General features: G+C 36.9%; 1 protein-coding gene across 11 annotated transcripts in view; it reads left to right on the top strand.

The window, feature by feature from the left end:
- MEIOB (meiosis specific with OB-fold) overlaps positions 1 to 15,773 on the top strand; it is a 76,601-nt gene that overhangs the window by 54,471 nt on the left and 6,357 nt on the right. For 2 of the 11 annotated variants that reach the window (XR_005585232.1, XM_039490332.1), the window contains exons 1-8: positions 1,961 to 2,136; positions 4,401 to 4,451; positions 6,150 to 6,225; positions 9,427 to 9,484; positions 10,804 to 10,935; positions 11,754 to 11,826; positions 13,906 to 14,101; positions 15,221 to 15,321. Coding sequence is in view for 10 of the 11 variants with exons in the window: in XM_039490332.1 (XP_039346266.1) it covers positions 6,157 to 6,225; positions 9,427 to 9,484; positions 10,804 to 10,935; positions 11,754 to 11,826; positions 13,906 to 14,101; positions 15,221 to 15,321 (629 nt within the window). In the remaining variant the exon portion in view is untranslated. The other 9 variants (XM_039490342.1, XM_039490336.1, XM_039490340.1 and 6 more) reach the window with 9 other exon arrangements.

Below are 15,773 nucleotides of genomic sequence, written 5' to 3'. Positions count from 1 at the left end.
TGCACATCAGAGATGCTGACTTCATTATTAAGACAGTACAGGCCCTCTCTGTAAAGCTGATCTCCGGAACCAAACGTAATGTGCAGTGAAGCAGGATGATTCTCAGGAAAGAGTGGTCATGGTGTTGTATTGAGACTGACTGTGCTAGCTCACCCTGAGATGTAGCTTTCCACAATTATTCATTTATTTAAATGAAAAACACACCAAAACAAGCCGGTGACAAAAATATGAATTATATTCCTTAATATATTGCTTTTGTAGAAATAATATATATGCATAATTTTAGTATAACTGAAGACTATTTATATTGTTGTTTTTTAAACTGAAGATATTGTACAGCCAAAAAAAAAAAATCCTGGCTGTGTGTGGAAAGGGCTTTTGGGGGTGACAAAACCATTTGCCTACAGCAAATTGAAACTGCAGCTATAACTGTATACAAATACTTTTTAAAAATAACTCCAAGAAGGAGAAGGAATATTTGCAAAGACCTTCACTAGGGAAGGAAAACAAGAACAGCTCCTCTTTAAGGCAACTGGTGCGATAACATTGGACACATTATCATTTTTCTTCAGCATTAGGCAATTTCTGTCTTGTAACCTCTGCAATAATGCCCTGATTCTGCAAAGCATTTAAGCACGTGCTTAAAGCTAAGCACATGAGTAGTAACATTAATTTCACTGGGATTAAAGGTATATTTAAATGGAAGCATGTGCTTCATTCCGTTCCTGTGGCCAAGCCCTTTAGCAGATGCTTGGCATCTCTTTGGATTGCAAGGGGATTCTAATGTGCTTAAAGTCAAGCCCCTGCTTATCTTATGTGCTTTGCCCCTCCCTCTGTAGCCCTCTCAGGGCCCCCACATCTCCGCGCGCCCCCCAGCCCTTGGGGGACCACCTAAGGGCTGGGATTTGGGGAGAGTGCAGAGGTGGGGGCCCCCATTCTTACACTCCCTCCTGCTGCCCCAACCCTCTGGTTCTCCCAAGGGCAGCCAGTGCAGAGCACTAATGATGGGCCATAGGTCAGTGTGGGTTTGCAGGCAGAGCTCCCTGTTGTGTTGGGACCGGTGAGCAGATGTCACCACCCTAATAATCGTTGCTCCTTACGGTGTCTTAAGTGTTGAATAAGTGATGATAATTAGAGCCCTGCACGGATACAAAATTTGTATCCGCATCCAATCCACAAAAACGGTCCATGAATATCCGTGGATTTGCCTGGCTCTAACAATAACCACTTACATCCTCAGTCCTCCCCATGCGGACTCCAGCAAAGCCCCTCTTGACTTCATTGGCGCCTCAGATTGAGTAAGGATGGCATGTAGGCTATTTTTATATCTACACAAAAAACAACCAAACAGAAATTAGAAAAACTCAACTGAATCAAGACACTGCACTCGCTTCTCCCTCTAGGGACTGGGAGAAGATGAGAGGACAAACAACATATATCAGATGTGTAGTCATGTTGCTTAGTTAGCAGACCACTGGAAGGAGCTCAGATAATAAGGTGATGAGCACTATCTGGAATAGTGTAGGATCAGATCCATACAGCAGTGATGCCAAGACCTTGCATTGTCTTAACTGCTCTTACAAGTGCAACAACCAAACTAAACAACCCACCCCCATATTATTGCAGTGATGTTATATCAAGATAATAAAATATGTAAAAGATAACTGATGGCTAATGGGGTGAGATTGTTGGGTGTAATTTGTTATATTGTTATAGTTTATTAAAATATGTGCATCTTAAACCCAATATGTAATTTGTAAGGATATAGCAGTCGTTCAAAATGGAGTCTGAATCACCATTTTGCAAATTCCATCTTGTGACACCCCCCCCCCCCCCATGTGCCCTGTCATCCTGGCCTAGTTATAACTTGATCAAACTGTTTTTTCCGGCCACTGGGCGATCTCAAGAACAATTTTACCTCAGACTGTTTCCCGCCTTTGCTGGGACTGTACCATGTTTTCCCGCCACAAACTGCATAAAAGAGCTGTGACCACAGACACATGGCACAATCCATTCTAGCGACTGCATGCACGGTGCATCGTCGGAGGATGCCACCTTTCCTGTAGTGAAGAGAAGAGAGACGACGACGTGTTTCACCTTACCAGCTCCTGTTCCTGGGAACGTCACCACCAGAGGGTTTGCGGTCCGCTTGTTCTATTCCAAGACATCGAGGCACTCTCCAGGGCTCCTCCTCTGCGGGTTCCAGTTACCCGACGAGGGCAGGTCCTGGACTTCGCCGCCGGTGCACCAGTCCACCGCTGACCGGCACGGCAGAGGGCGGGTCTGCTCTTCTGAGTGAAAGGGGCTTGTCTTATTTCTTGATAGTTATACCACTAGACTGAGAGCGTTACCTTGGTTCCCCTTTGAGGCAACAGGATGTCACTTTATCAAGACGTTTCTAGAATAGTGTGGTATAAAACGGATTAATGAGCTGGGCTGATACTTTTGACCCATCAAAGATTTCTGCTTAGTTTTTCCAACATAATTATATCACCCTGTGTGGAAAAATGCTCTTATCCTCCCTGTTCAGTAAGGGCTTGATCCTGGGAGGAGTTGAAAAGGTCCTGAGTACTTTCAATTCCCATTGACTTCAGTGGGACCCGAGGGTGTTCAGCATCTCAGGGTTGGGCCCTCTATTTCTCATTAAAACGCAAGTGATTCATAGTATTGAATGTTACAATTGAGCTGTTTGAGCCAGTAGCAGTTTTTACTTTTAAATCTTTGATAGCCTGTTTAATTTCCATTTGATACATAGGTCATTCAAGTCAATCTTTTTTACTGAATTCAGTTTCAGTGTGTGGTAAATTATTTAACAGTGTGTTTGAAGAAAGTATTGATAGATGCCTTGGAGATATTTGGGCATGATCCTCTTCCCATTTAATGTTAATATCAATTTTTCCATTTAATTGAATAGGAGAAGGATTTGGCCCATAGTTAACAGTGGTTCGAAAATAAATCACTGAGATCTTTCTGTGAGATTTTCATTTTAAAATGCTTTTAAAGATTTTCTACTTTGCTTTTCAGATATTTTTCTTTGATACGCAGTCTGCTTTAGTACCTTCTATATAACGTTTTTCACAGAAAATGAGGAAATCTATTTTTCATCACACAAAAGTTACTTTCATTGATGTTACTGTGGTTTATATGGGAGCAGTATAGGAAAAACAGACCTCTGTGAAGGAGGATAGAGAATTCACCTTTTTGCTTAAAATCAGTGTTTCATAATTTGTATGTCCTGTTGCCCCTATGACTGGAATATCATCCCTGAACCTGGTCCTGATTCAGGAAAGCAGTTAAGTATGTGCTTAATTTTTAAGCACATGTTTAAGTTCTGTTGAAGTCAGTGGGACTAAAGCACATTGTTCCAGAGACTAATTGTTTCTAGTTTTGTTCTGTTTTAAATGTCTTGCTCTTGTTTTTAGAGCCATTTTTTCTTTTCATAAGCTGTGTGATTTATGAACTCACTCTGAAGGAATCCCATTTCATGTAGATGAGCATTTGCTGGTTGTATTAAATAAATAATATTCTATTAGCTTGTTGTTGTTAATCACAGCATTCAGGATCTTGTGATATTCATTTAATAATAGTTGCTGAACTAAAGTTTATAAGCAGGCAAGAATGTCCAGAATCCAGATATTGCTATGGGATCTAGGGAGGCCTCATTTAAAATTTCCAAGAAATTGTCTGTCCTAAAGTAAGTTTGGTGTAATAAAGAATAAAAAAGCAAAATACAGTGGGAGATGACAAGTTTTGATTCATTTGTGAAGCCGAGTTCATTATAAAGTATTTTGTTAGTTCATGGTTTTAGAATGGTTTATATTTTATTATATATTTTCCATCCATGGTAATAGAAAGGAATACAGGATGGTGGAATAAGTGGATGTCATGTTAGGATATTCTGATGAATCTATGATCCACCTTTTTAAAAAACAAAACACAAAACTCCTACTACTTTTTCCCCTCTGAGAGATCCATATAGAATTGCTGTAGGTATGACAATGAGGAAAAAGGAAACAATATGGGTGAGAAGTACCATTCATTTACTTGTCCTGGACTTCTGCGGTAGCCTCATGGGTATAGACACCAGAGAGCTGTGAAACTGAATGTTACTTTCGGTGCTCATATTATAGCTTTGGTAGCTGGAGACATTAAACTTTCAGTACAACAAAAGCTACAAGCAGAAGATAATGATGTTACAAATGTAACTTCCATTTCAATGGAATTAGAGGCTTGCCTGGGATGACAAAGTATGTAAAATTCTGTGGGGGGAAAGGAGTAGATATTTTGTAGGAAATATTTTTTATCTTTTTCTACTTATTTATTTCTGTACATCTTTGTCAAATCATTGCAATATCTAAGCACTGTTTTATTTTTGTTTTTATAAACTTTTCTTTTAATAGGATCAGCCACAACAAATGATAAGTTCTACCTTTTGATTAGTCACTAAAAAGGTAAAAGTATAATTACGATGTTCTGGTGTTTGAAGAAAGATGTGATTGTGGACCACATAGTAGTGAAATCCTTTAGCATTGACACTACTCTTATTAAACTAGAGCATCCTGTTGTAATTTTTGAGAATACTGTATAGAGACACCGGAGATACCTTGGAATCACTACAGGTTTCTGTTGTGATTCTCATAATAGATCACAATCAATTGAGAAAATGAAGATCTCAAAAATTACTTAAACCATAATCTGAGAATCCTAAAATTCCTTAAATGTGTACTGGATGTTCTGAGCTTCCATATAGGAAGTACTGTATTCATCTCCCTCTGCTACTCTTCATAGTCCTGCTTGCATCCCTATCATGTTAATTTTCATATGATGTCATCATGATGATATTTAGTAGTTACCTTGGGAAATTTTATTTCATTTTGGAGAAAAAAACTAACTGCTCATTTCAAGGAGCTCTGGAAAGCTTAACTAATCTTCTATAATTAACAGAAGCAATCAGTGAGTTGAGTGTCTGACATCCTGAAAGTAAGGTGAATTAGATGTTGACAAAGACCTTCCACAAAAGACCAGGCAAAACTACTGCAGTCAGTCTCACCTTAACAAAATGTCTTTAAAAACTCACATGAGTTGTCAAAGGAAAATTAATATATAAATATATAATATCTGGAAAAAGGAAAATGATAGAGATTTCCAATAACTATGAAAGATATGTTGGTAGTGGTGCAGGATAAAACAACTAAAAACTCTCACAAAGTATCAAGTATTGTGAGTTGTAAGAAGGATGTCTCCAGACTTTACAGGTCTGTCTTCTGAAAAATGCTGACAATTATTCAATTATTTTTACTTATAATATGTCTTATTATGTATTAGACATCTTGATGGCTCCTTATATAAAAGAGGGAATCTGATACCGCTTTGCAAAGTATCAATAAATGCCTCAGGGAACAGCCCTGGAATTGAAACACTGAAATTACAAAAGGCATTCAAGCAGGCTAACAAAGCATTTATGGCCCAGCACTGGCATAAGTGGGAGTCTTGGGTGCTCAGTATTTCCCAGGAGTGGGCCCTTTACAATCAAAATTTGCATCTTGAAAATAATTACATTGTTGTTAATTTCAAAACTCTAGTAAATAGATGAAAAAATTGAGGACGAGAAAAAAGTGTGTTCTAGCACTGAACATCCTTTAGAAACCCTTTTTCATACTGCCAGAAGTAGAACATGCTGCCAAAGAATAAGTCTAAGGAAATAGGGCCTTCATTTTTTAAAAAATAATATGTAGTTAATAACTTCAAATTAAGGCTACAACTCTAGAAACACTTTACATATCTGAGTAACTTTATGTATGTGAGCAGTCCCATTAAGTTCAATGGGACTACCCATGTAGGAAAAGCAGTGTGGGTATTTGCAAGGTCAGGGCCTAAGAGTACGAAAATCCCAAAATATCTCTAGGAACAGTGGATGGAAAATGAAATTAATAATGACCACGTATACAAACATGGACAGTAAGAAAACTGTTAGTTCAGAAGCCGTGAAATGCATTTAAAACTTTTACAGAAGACAGGTACTGTTTATCAAACTTCTTTGTCAAAATAAACTTCTTAAAGAAAATTACTTCTATTAACAATTTCAGTATGAATAATTCAAAGTGATTTGTTTTGATTTTTAGATTTAAATTAGTTTTCTCAAATTACAGATAAAGAATGGCCTATTCCATTTCAACACAGAACTTTGTTGCGCTTTCAGATCTGCATCCAAATCTGGCTCGCCCTGTAAGTCTCAGCAACATCGTACTTTTGTTTTCAGATGAAATTGTATCTGACTGTATTATATTACTGCAAAATTATGTAATTGACATGTATTTAGAAACTCATAGCATCAGCGTAATTGTTAGATATAAAGTACCGTACCTTCTTTGTGTACACACCAGGAAAATGAAAATTGCTGCTGCTGTTGTCCATAGTGTGAGTACTACAACTATAGATATTGACTGGGCAATTCATTATCTGGAAGTATCAGAGACCTCTTAGTATCATTTTAAATGAATGCTGAACTAGTGATTGCACATACAGAGTCAGGACTATGTAGTCACAACACATCAGGGATCTGTGATATTCTTTGGCTACATGTCAGCGGGAGTAAAGATTTCAAGATTATATACCCAATGGGTTTATTATTATTATTTCTTTAATTATTTAAAACAAAAAATGGTCTAGACACTTAATAGATTATAAGATGATAGGGACTCAGCCTCAGAATACATTAAGATAAACAGAAAAGGAAGGGGAATGAGGTGCAACAAAAAATTTCATTGAGCAGCCAAATGTAATACTACTTATTAGTAATATGATCTATGTTTAGATTTATTACTGTATATATCTATATTATGTTTTCTATCATTTAACTGTTAACACTTTGAGTGAGGACCAAGACTACTGTATGCATGAGAGTAAATCTTGCAAGATTAGGCTGTAATATACACTAGCATAACTGTCCTTTGCATTTTAGCTCATTGACTTTGTATTATCAAAATAGGAAATCCCAGTGCATATATTTAATTTTCATTCTTTGCTTTTCAAGTTTAGATTTTAATATTCTGGGCTATATCATTCCTTCTGCTCCAAAAACTCCATCTCCAATTTTCATAGTCCCCTCAGTCGTGGGCTATAATGGTCTCCACTAGACCACCAGTGACAGCATGTCTCAAATGTTTTGTGCTACTCAGTGCAGGAGCCTGGAGAACAGAGACTAAATTTCAGCTTGGATGCACTGAGAGCTGTGGTGTTGTATCCAGATATCTCCACAGATCTAAGGGTATCTGCATGGTTGCAGGGCCATACATGCTACAGAAGTCCTGATGACATTGAAACAAAGTTGAAAACACATGGAATTTTCCAAGTACTTTCCCTGTTGCCACAGCTTTTCTATGGAAGAGGACAATTTAGTCCGATGTTCTTGTCTATTTTAAATAATGAAAGCTGGGTAATCACAAAAGGAACTGAAGCAGATGAGATATTTTTACACACACCTCGGTATTTTGTGCTGACATTTTTCAACTTTTCATAAATTCTCCCTGTCCCAGCAAAATGCATTAAAGTCTTTGTCGTTTGTCATCATTCACAAATAAATTGATCCATCAGCTCAGTTAAAATATTTTCCCTTTTAAAAGCAAAATTTTAATTTTTGAGTGCAGCAGATTGTTTTCATCTGAGAAACATCCAATTACTACAAATTAAACCTGACTCTCTAATTAGCTTTTGATGGGTGGATAATTTAAAAACAAAAAAATCTATCAATACATGTTAAACTAATGAGTACATATTTTAATTAGTTAAAATTAGTTTTTAGTTTACTGTAGTGTAATTTTATTTTGTTAGGAGAGGCTGAAATAAATTATACTTCAGGTTAAAATTTTTAACAAGATGTTAAATCACATGTTCAGATTCCAAGAACTAGCTCCCTATTACCAGCAATGACATACAGGATGTGTTGCAAGCTCATTTAATTGCCATCCAGCCTGGCTTAAAAAAACTAAACAATGTTATGTGGACTGATAGAAAACGGTGTATGAAAGAAAGCTCTGAAGACCTCAAGGAAGTTACACTGTATTAAACACATGCTTCTAATGAGATCCTTTAAATAACTATAGGATAGGACAGTTACTGTGCTCCACCTAGTGATTGAAAGTAAACTATAAACATGGGCTCAGGTTCTGAGCAGACTTACACTGTGTACCTCCAGAGAAATCGGTGGTTAGCATGGGGTTGTAAATTAGTGCAGAATTCAACCTGTATTGACCACTAAATTGTTACATTTGCAAATACCAATTAACTGGGTCATATATTCCATCTGTTGTTGGAACAACAAAATTGCAGGGACATCCACTCAATGTAAGCGCAAGTGCTATGCAGAGATGTTGTCCATCCAAAATGCAAATATAAATGATACATGCTCTGTGACCACTGGAATGGTCCTAGAGAGCGAGTGGCAGTAGGTCAACTAGTGGGAACTAAACTGGTGATGCTAAGACTGCAGAAGTGGTAGGCACCTTGACGGTCTTCACTTTTTAGGCCTTCACATCCTATCCTCTTCAATTTACCACCTCTCATCCACTATTGTCCGGTGAGCCCATAATGCCAGTCTCCATTGCCCACTTGCTAAATTTCCAAACCACCTTTGTGCTTTTTCCCCTGCTGTCTTTCACACTTGGTAGGCACTCTGTATAAATATCTGCAGAGCTACCTCATTAGCCTGCTTCCAAAACCTCCTTTTCTGTGATGCCTACAAAAAACTTGACCATGAATCATAGAATCATAGAATCTCAGGGTTGGAAGGGGACCTCAGGAGGTCAGGTTGGTGGTGTGCTGAGACCACTGCTTATCATGCTGACCAATGTGGATTATTTCCTTGTACTCCCCATTTGCCTGCATCTATCTGTTGTCTTTCTTACACTTGGATTGTAAATTCTTTAGGGCGGGGACCATTTTTTGTGTTTGTACAGCACCTAGCACAATGGGATCCTGGTCAATGACTGTTACAGTAATATAAATAATAACAAAGAGGCTGAAAGCCATAAGGTCTCTCTCCATTGTGAATTTAAGCAGATCTTGGACCAGTACATTTTGGGGAGCCACATGCCATGCTCACAACATAGTCCAGCTATCCCTGCCTATCTGAGGGGAAGACAGCCAAAATTATAGACATTTTTAGGTAACCTGTTTCCTCCCACGGCTTTTTACACAGGCAAATGTTTGGGCCTCTTTTACCATTTTGTACTAGTTACTTTTTTTTCTTATAAAACTGAATATTTATGTTTAAGCCATTCATTTATGTGGCACTGTGGAATAAATACATTAAAATGGTTATCAGTCAATAATATGTTTATTATCATCTGAGTATAAGTCCATGAAATCTAATTTATCATATGCATCTGTGTTTAATATTTGTATTCTATAATTTTTTTTGTTTTTCAGAGTATAATCGGTATAGTTATTGGGAAAACAGATGTCAAAGGTTTTCCAGACCGAAAAAGTAGAGTTATTTTTTTAATTTCAGTTTCTCATGTGGTGTAACTTTGCTTGTATGACTAAACCAAAAAATATTGAGTTTTCTTTGTGTTTAAAAAAATAGAAAAGATCAAACTTATTTTTTCGGAGACAGAAGGAACAGTATTAATTTGGCAAAACTCTCATCAGTTTTGTTTTTCAAAACCCCAAAGCAGAGGTGCTTGAGATCCATAGTCCCTAACCCCAGCTCAGGGCATGGGGAAGATGATACCAATTTTGGCCCCTCTCTAATTGAGAACATTTCAGAAATGTTGCTGTTTTTTATGTTAATTCTTTGTCTTAATAGAAGTGTTAAGGATGTATTTTGAAGAGTGAAGCAAATAGGGCTGTTTGGGTCTCAGTGGCACAGATTCATGCACTGCATACATTTTAAATTGTATGAGAACAGTGTTTTGTATGTAATTTATTGGAACTGAAAGGTACCAAACTGACAGCACTGAAGAGTGAGGTGGTCTGTTTATCCAGAGAACAGGTATGGCTAGGGTGACCAGACAGAAGGTGTGAAAAATCAGGACAGGGTTAGGGGGTAATAGACACCCATATAAGAAAAAAAGCCCCAAATATCAGAACTGTCCCTATAAAATCGGGACACCTGGTCACCCTAGGTATGGCACGATATTGTTAGGAAATGCCTTCAGGGAGAGAGGATACTTCAGTCTCCATGACATTCACTGCTCAGTCCTGCTGCTGGCACTCCCAAGAAGAAGAATCTTCCCTAGAACATATCTGCATAACTTTTAAATTCAGTGGTTCACAATACATACCAGGATATGTGTCCACGTAATTGTAATCAGAATTATTCTTGCTGTGTGTGGATCACCATACAGTTTTTATTGAAAACTTGTTTAGTGTTGCTTTATCATTTTGCACTGCTATATATTTTTATAGTTGGCTGATCTTAAATCTTTCTCTGATGTACACATAACATTTTTGGTGCATATCTACTGATTTACACTCCTAAACATACATGATGTTACATAATATAAAACTCCATTAAAAGTTGGATGACAAGTGCTTTGCCGAGTGTGGGGAGACTTGCACAGCATCTGTTTGAACCATAGTATTTATTGTTGCCAGACAGCTCCCATTCATGAACACCAAATTTCATAGTTAAAAAATCTGCTGACCTCTAGTGGTTTTTACCAAATTTCTGGACACTAACTTATTTAACACTTTTATTTAAAGTTATGGTAAAATCTGGTTAAGTATAATAATACTAATATCAGATTGAATTGACATGCTTTCATGCATATCTGATATTAAAAGCATTGTTTCTCTTTTTAGACATTGGATCTGAGAGATACACCTTCAGTTTTACCATTCGAGATTCACCAGCTTACTTTATAAATGTAAATTCTTGGGGCAGAGAGGAGTATGTTAGATCGCTTTCAGAAAGTTTTAGAGTAGGTGACTGTGGTGAGTTGGAGTTTACTCTTAACGTATTTCTGTTTGAATATTTTTTCCTGTGAATCAGCATTATGTGTTTGCGGTTTTACTATATTTTCATCTGATGATTATGAGAACAATTTAATTGGAAACAAATTGTTCAGTTACATAAGTATAGAGGAAGAGGGAGTAAACCTTTTAGAATTTAAAGTCAAAGCTACAACAGTTGTCAACAGCACCCCTGCCCCAGATATAACCACTGAATATTGCCACTCAGAACCCATCCATAGTTAATGGATCTATATTTTAACATTGTGCTCAATTATTATTAATCATTAAAAGTAAATTGTGTGTTTAAGATAATTTAGCATTTTTACTTACATTTTTATTTCAGCTGTAATTTTTTAAAATGATTAGACACAACCCCTTCCCCCCACCAAAAAAATCCCCAACACAATCCGCTAAAAAAAACCCCAAAGCTCCTGATTTATTTGTCCTGTGCCAATGTCTTTTAAAATCAGTAGAAAGAGTCTCATTGTCTTCAGTGGTCTTTGGATCAGGCTTATAAGATGAAAAAAAGCCTGCACAAGGACTGCGCACCACTTTAGTTCCACATAAGCTATATTTTGAGGGCTTAAGTGAGACATGGTATATTGTCCTTGTGTGACCCCTCTGCACAGGTGAGAATTTCACTCTTAAAGCACTTTTAAAATATTTGTAATAACTAAATTTTTTCAATCTAACCTAGAACAAATAAACAATTGCCTAGATACATTTCTCTGTACATATCTGTACTCTTCCTTTTAAATTAATTTAATATTACTTTTCTATGTTATATTTCATTTCAGTGACAATTGAAAATCCTTTAGTGCAAACAAAGGAACTAGAAAAGGAAGAAAAATTCAATCCCACAACTCCTAGGTAAATTTAAAGTAGACTTCCAGCTTCTTTTGTGGAATAATCACGATTAATATTGTCTATAATTGTCAGACTAGACAGTTATTATGAGGCAATTTCCCTTGGAAAATTGCAAGATTAATGTTATGCATCCATGCTTTCCTCCATCCACTACCACTACCGATTTAATGGCTGGGATACTTGGTTGGATCTGTAAGGTGCTGGACAACTTTTGGTTAAAAGTGGGTGTGTACTGGGATACTGAGTGCTCTGCTGCCCATTGGCCAGCTAGAGAGATTGGCTATTGCTTCCCCCGGTAATTTATTTAAACCATGGCCTAGGGTTTTCAAGCCTCTTGTCTATTTTTAGCTGAACCCACCCCCTCTCCCTGTTGTTATGTTATATAGGAACTATGTGTTTAGGTTGCTCTGGGTCTAACTGATCATCTGTTTAAGTGATCAGGAAGGAATTTTTTCCATCAGGGACACATTGGCTGTGGCCTAGTGGTTTTTCTTTCTTTCTTTTTTTTCCCCCTTCCTTCCTTCCTCATATTGTTCAGGAGACACAATAATGTTTAATAGGTATAGTATTTAGGAATTTCATGTGAGGAACTTTATGAATGTTAATCATCACAACTTATGGCCAGTGTCCAGTGTGGATAAAAGGCCAAAGGGCCAGCAACCAGAACATCAGAGACGTAGGATTTTGCTGGTGAATCCTAGGTCTGTGGGAAAAAAGGGAGACCTGAAGTCCCTGAAGAATGGGGTCCCTCTTTGGGATCCTCTATCCTCTTTGCAGTGGGAAAGGTGAGAGGATTCAGAAGAGCAAGTTGAATCCTTGGGGTAGGCAGTGAAAAGTATACTCAGAGTTGCCCTATAAAACCCACACTGGATCCACTTCAGATTCCTGGTATAGGGAAACGGGGCAGACAGTGATGTTACATTTTAATAAAGTTGTGGCCTGCTGTTTAAAATGTATCCCTGTATCTGTCGTCATTCACTTGTGGGTCCTGAACAATATATAGTTATATATTCTGCCAAACAGTCTTACAAGGAAAATGTATTTAGTCATGATGTGGACCTTTGGCTTTGTAGTAATATAGTAAAGATCCTCAGTAGCTAAGCATGACTTACATTATGCCTGCAGTAATGTATGTTGAAGTTAATTGAATTTATTCCAAGGATGACTGTGCCCCATTGTGTTTAATTAAACACTTAATAATTTTAGGGAAAGATGTTTAATCCTGTCAAAAGCCATTTGCATGTCTTTAGCTAGAAGGCAGTTTAGTACACTATAGCATTACTTTTTAAAAATAGTTTACATGGCATCACGATTATTTTGGTTTCACTTAACTTTGTAAAAGGTATCTGAAAATTTGAGATGGCACAATGAGATTAACTAGCCCTGTAAATCCTAACCCAGAGCGGAGTTTGTCACAGATGTTGAACAACTGAGTCAAACCTTATCTACTCAAATTCCAGCATGGGATATCGATTGAGGGTTGTTTGTTTGAGAAGGAAAAGCAAGGACCTTTTCCTTTTCTCATATATTCTTCAGGCATTTGAATCTGTGGAGAGGGAACTCCTTTATCCTGGCGTGTGTGTGTGTGTGTGTGTGTGTGTGTGTGTGTGTGTGTGTGTATTAGTAGTAGTAGTAGTATTACTGGTATTTGTCCCAGAAAGTTTACAATCTAAGTACTATAGACATTGTTACTGAGTTGCTATCCTAATAGTATGTAATTTAATGCTTTGTAAAGCACTTTTTAAATGTTTCATTACATGGAGTATATATCACAATATAAAAACTACCTGTGAAGTGCTGAAAGGGTGATGGATTTATGTTTTACATTGTTAATAATGCACGTTGACTTCTTGGTAGTAAATATCTATGAAGTGTAACATAAACATGTCATTTTTCCTTAGGATGAAAAACTGACAAGTTGTTATCAAGATATAACAACTTTTATTTCTTAACCTTTTGTCATCCTCAGTAATAATCCTATAGAAAAACATCAATTGACATTGTTCGCTATGAACTGATGTAACTTTTCACTGGATAGTGTACTAGTGATGTGTAAAATACATTTTTATGTATTCAATTTAGCTGCTACAAATTATTGCTCAGTGAGACTCATTCAGTTGTCAAAATTTGTTGCCACTATGAAGTGGACACCAAGCTGCTTTCCCTGTTGCATCTACCTGTAAAGGATCCTCAGGATTACTATTCTCTGGGTGACATTGTTGCAAATGGGCAAAGCCTTGATGGAAGAATCATTAATGTGCTTGCAGCAGTGAAGTCGGTAAGTTAGAAGTGCTACAACAAAATGAAGAGGGTTTTTTTTTTTCTGCTGCAGCCCTGATTGATTTCAGTGTAGATTTAGATTTACAGGGTCATGGCTGCCTGAAGCAATTATTTTCTTTTGTCTTGGTCTGCAGTCATATGGATTGAGTTAATACGAGAAAGAAAATGCAACATAAGGATTGATGTATATAATATATTGCTTTATCTGATTCAAAAATGCAAGGGGATAACTTATTTCAATGTTCATCGCATACATACATGTCCACTTTTATAAAGTAAATATTAGATTATAAAATTAGTTAATAAATATAATATTTAAGTTTTGGGATGCTAGGACTTCTTCGGGATGTGTAAAGCTCTAATTGCAGGCACACACCAGCACATACTGTAGCTTAAAAGATCTGCTTTGCGAATATAATATCAAGAGGTTTGAGAAAACAAGGTACACCTGCATATTTGAGATCACAATAGAGCCCCAGATATGTTCAGGAATTTATTGCAACTACTGTACCGATGGTCTGTCTATGAACTCCAATCCCGCTATTCTGAAATACATTCAAGTGTACACACTAGGCCAAATCCTGGTACTTTCAGTAAATAGGTTTTGTACAGGTGATTTCAGTGGAGATTTATGAGAATAGAAACCTTCCAAATCAAACACTGTTTTGGGATCATGTCAGCACATGCATAGATGTACATATCTGGAAATCAACATTTTTTTCAAAGTAAACCATAGTGTCTGTGGATACCTTCACATATATAACTCATTCAGTTTTTATGAAATACACAAGTTTGGCCCTTTCTCTGGGGGTTAAAGACAATACTGTCAAACTTTGCTTCTTCACAGAATACACAGTCAACCTGTGAAACTTGTTGCCGGGGGATGTTGTGAAGGCAAAACTATAACTGGGTTCAAAAAATAATGAGATAAGTTCATGGAGGACAGGCCATCAGTGGCTATTAGCTAAGATGGTCAGGGACGCAAACTCATTCTGTATTCTTGCTTGTTGTCATTTTTTATATATTTTAATCATTTTGACTCTTCCTTTCTAGCTTGATTCTTTTTAATTCTTCTATATATTTTAGGTGAATAGTAATATTTTTCTTACTTTTCAAGGTTGGGGAGCCAAAGTACTTTACCACTTCAGACAAAAGGAAAGGTCAGAGGTGTGAAGTAAAGCTGTATGATGAAACAGAATTGTCCTTTGCAATGATTTGGTAAATTATGCACTAAATCATTATTCAAATACACAAATTAAAGCAAGCGTAGATAAAGAGAGAATAAATTGAATGTAGTAAATATTGCCATAATCTTGTAGTTAGTTAATTGAAACACAGTATTAATTGGGTGACCACTGTGATGAAGCAGCAATATTTATTAAAAGGCAGCAGTATCCATTAAACAATATTACATATAAAGGATATCTGATAGCGACCTTGGATAGGTTATCTATTTCTATGAGTTATTGACAAACTTACAGCTCAAGAGTGTCAGAGTGAAGCTGAACTACAAATAAATTCTGAAAGGTCATCAGTGGTATGGAATAATAAACTGTTGCCAATCAGACCAATAGACATTTTATTTATGCAAAGAGATGTATTGTTTGCTCCCAAACATAGGTCTACCTTTGCATGAATGTGCTTATGCATGCCTGTCAGCACATTCACAG

The sequence above is a fragment of the Mauremys reevesii genome, linkage group 10 (genome assembly GCF_016161935.1).
Source record: "Mauremys reevesii isolate NIE-2019 linkage group 10, ASM1616193v1, whole genome shotgun sequence".
Classification (NCBI taxonomy): domain Eukaryota; kingdom Metazoa; phylum Chordata; order Testudines; family Geoemydidae; genus Mauremys; species Mauremys reevesii.
The sequence above is the reverse complement of the archived record's forward strand: the minus strand, read 5'-3'. Positions and strand labels throughout refer to the sequence as shown.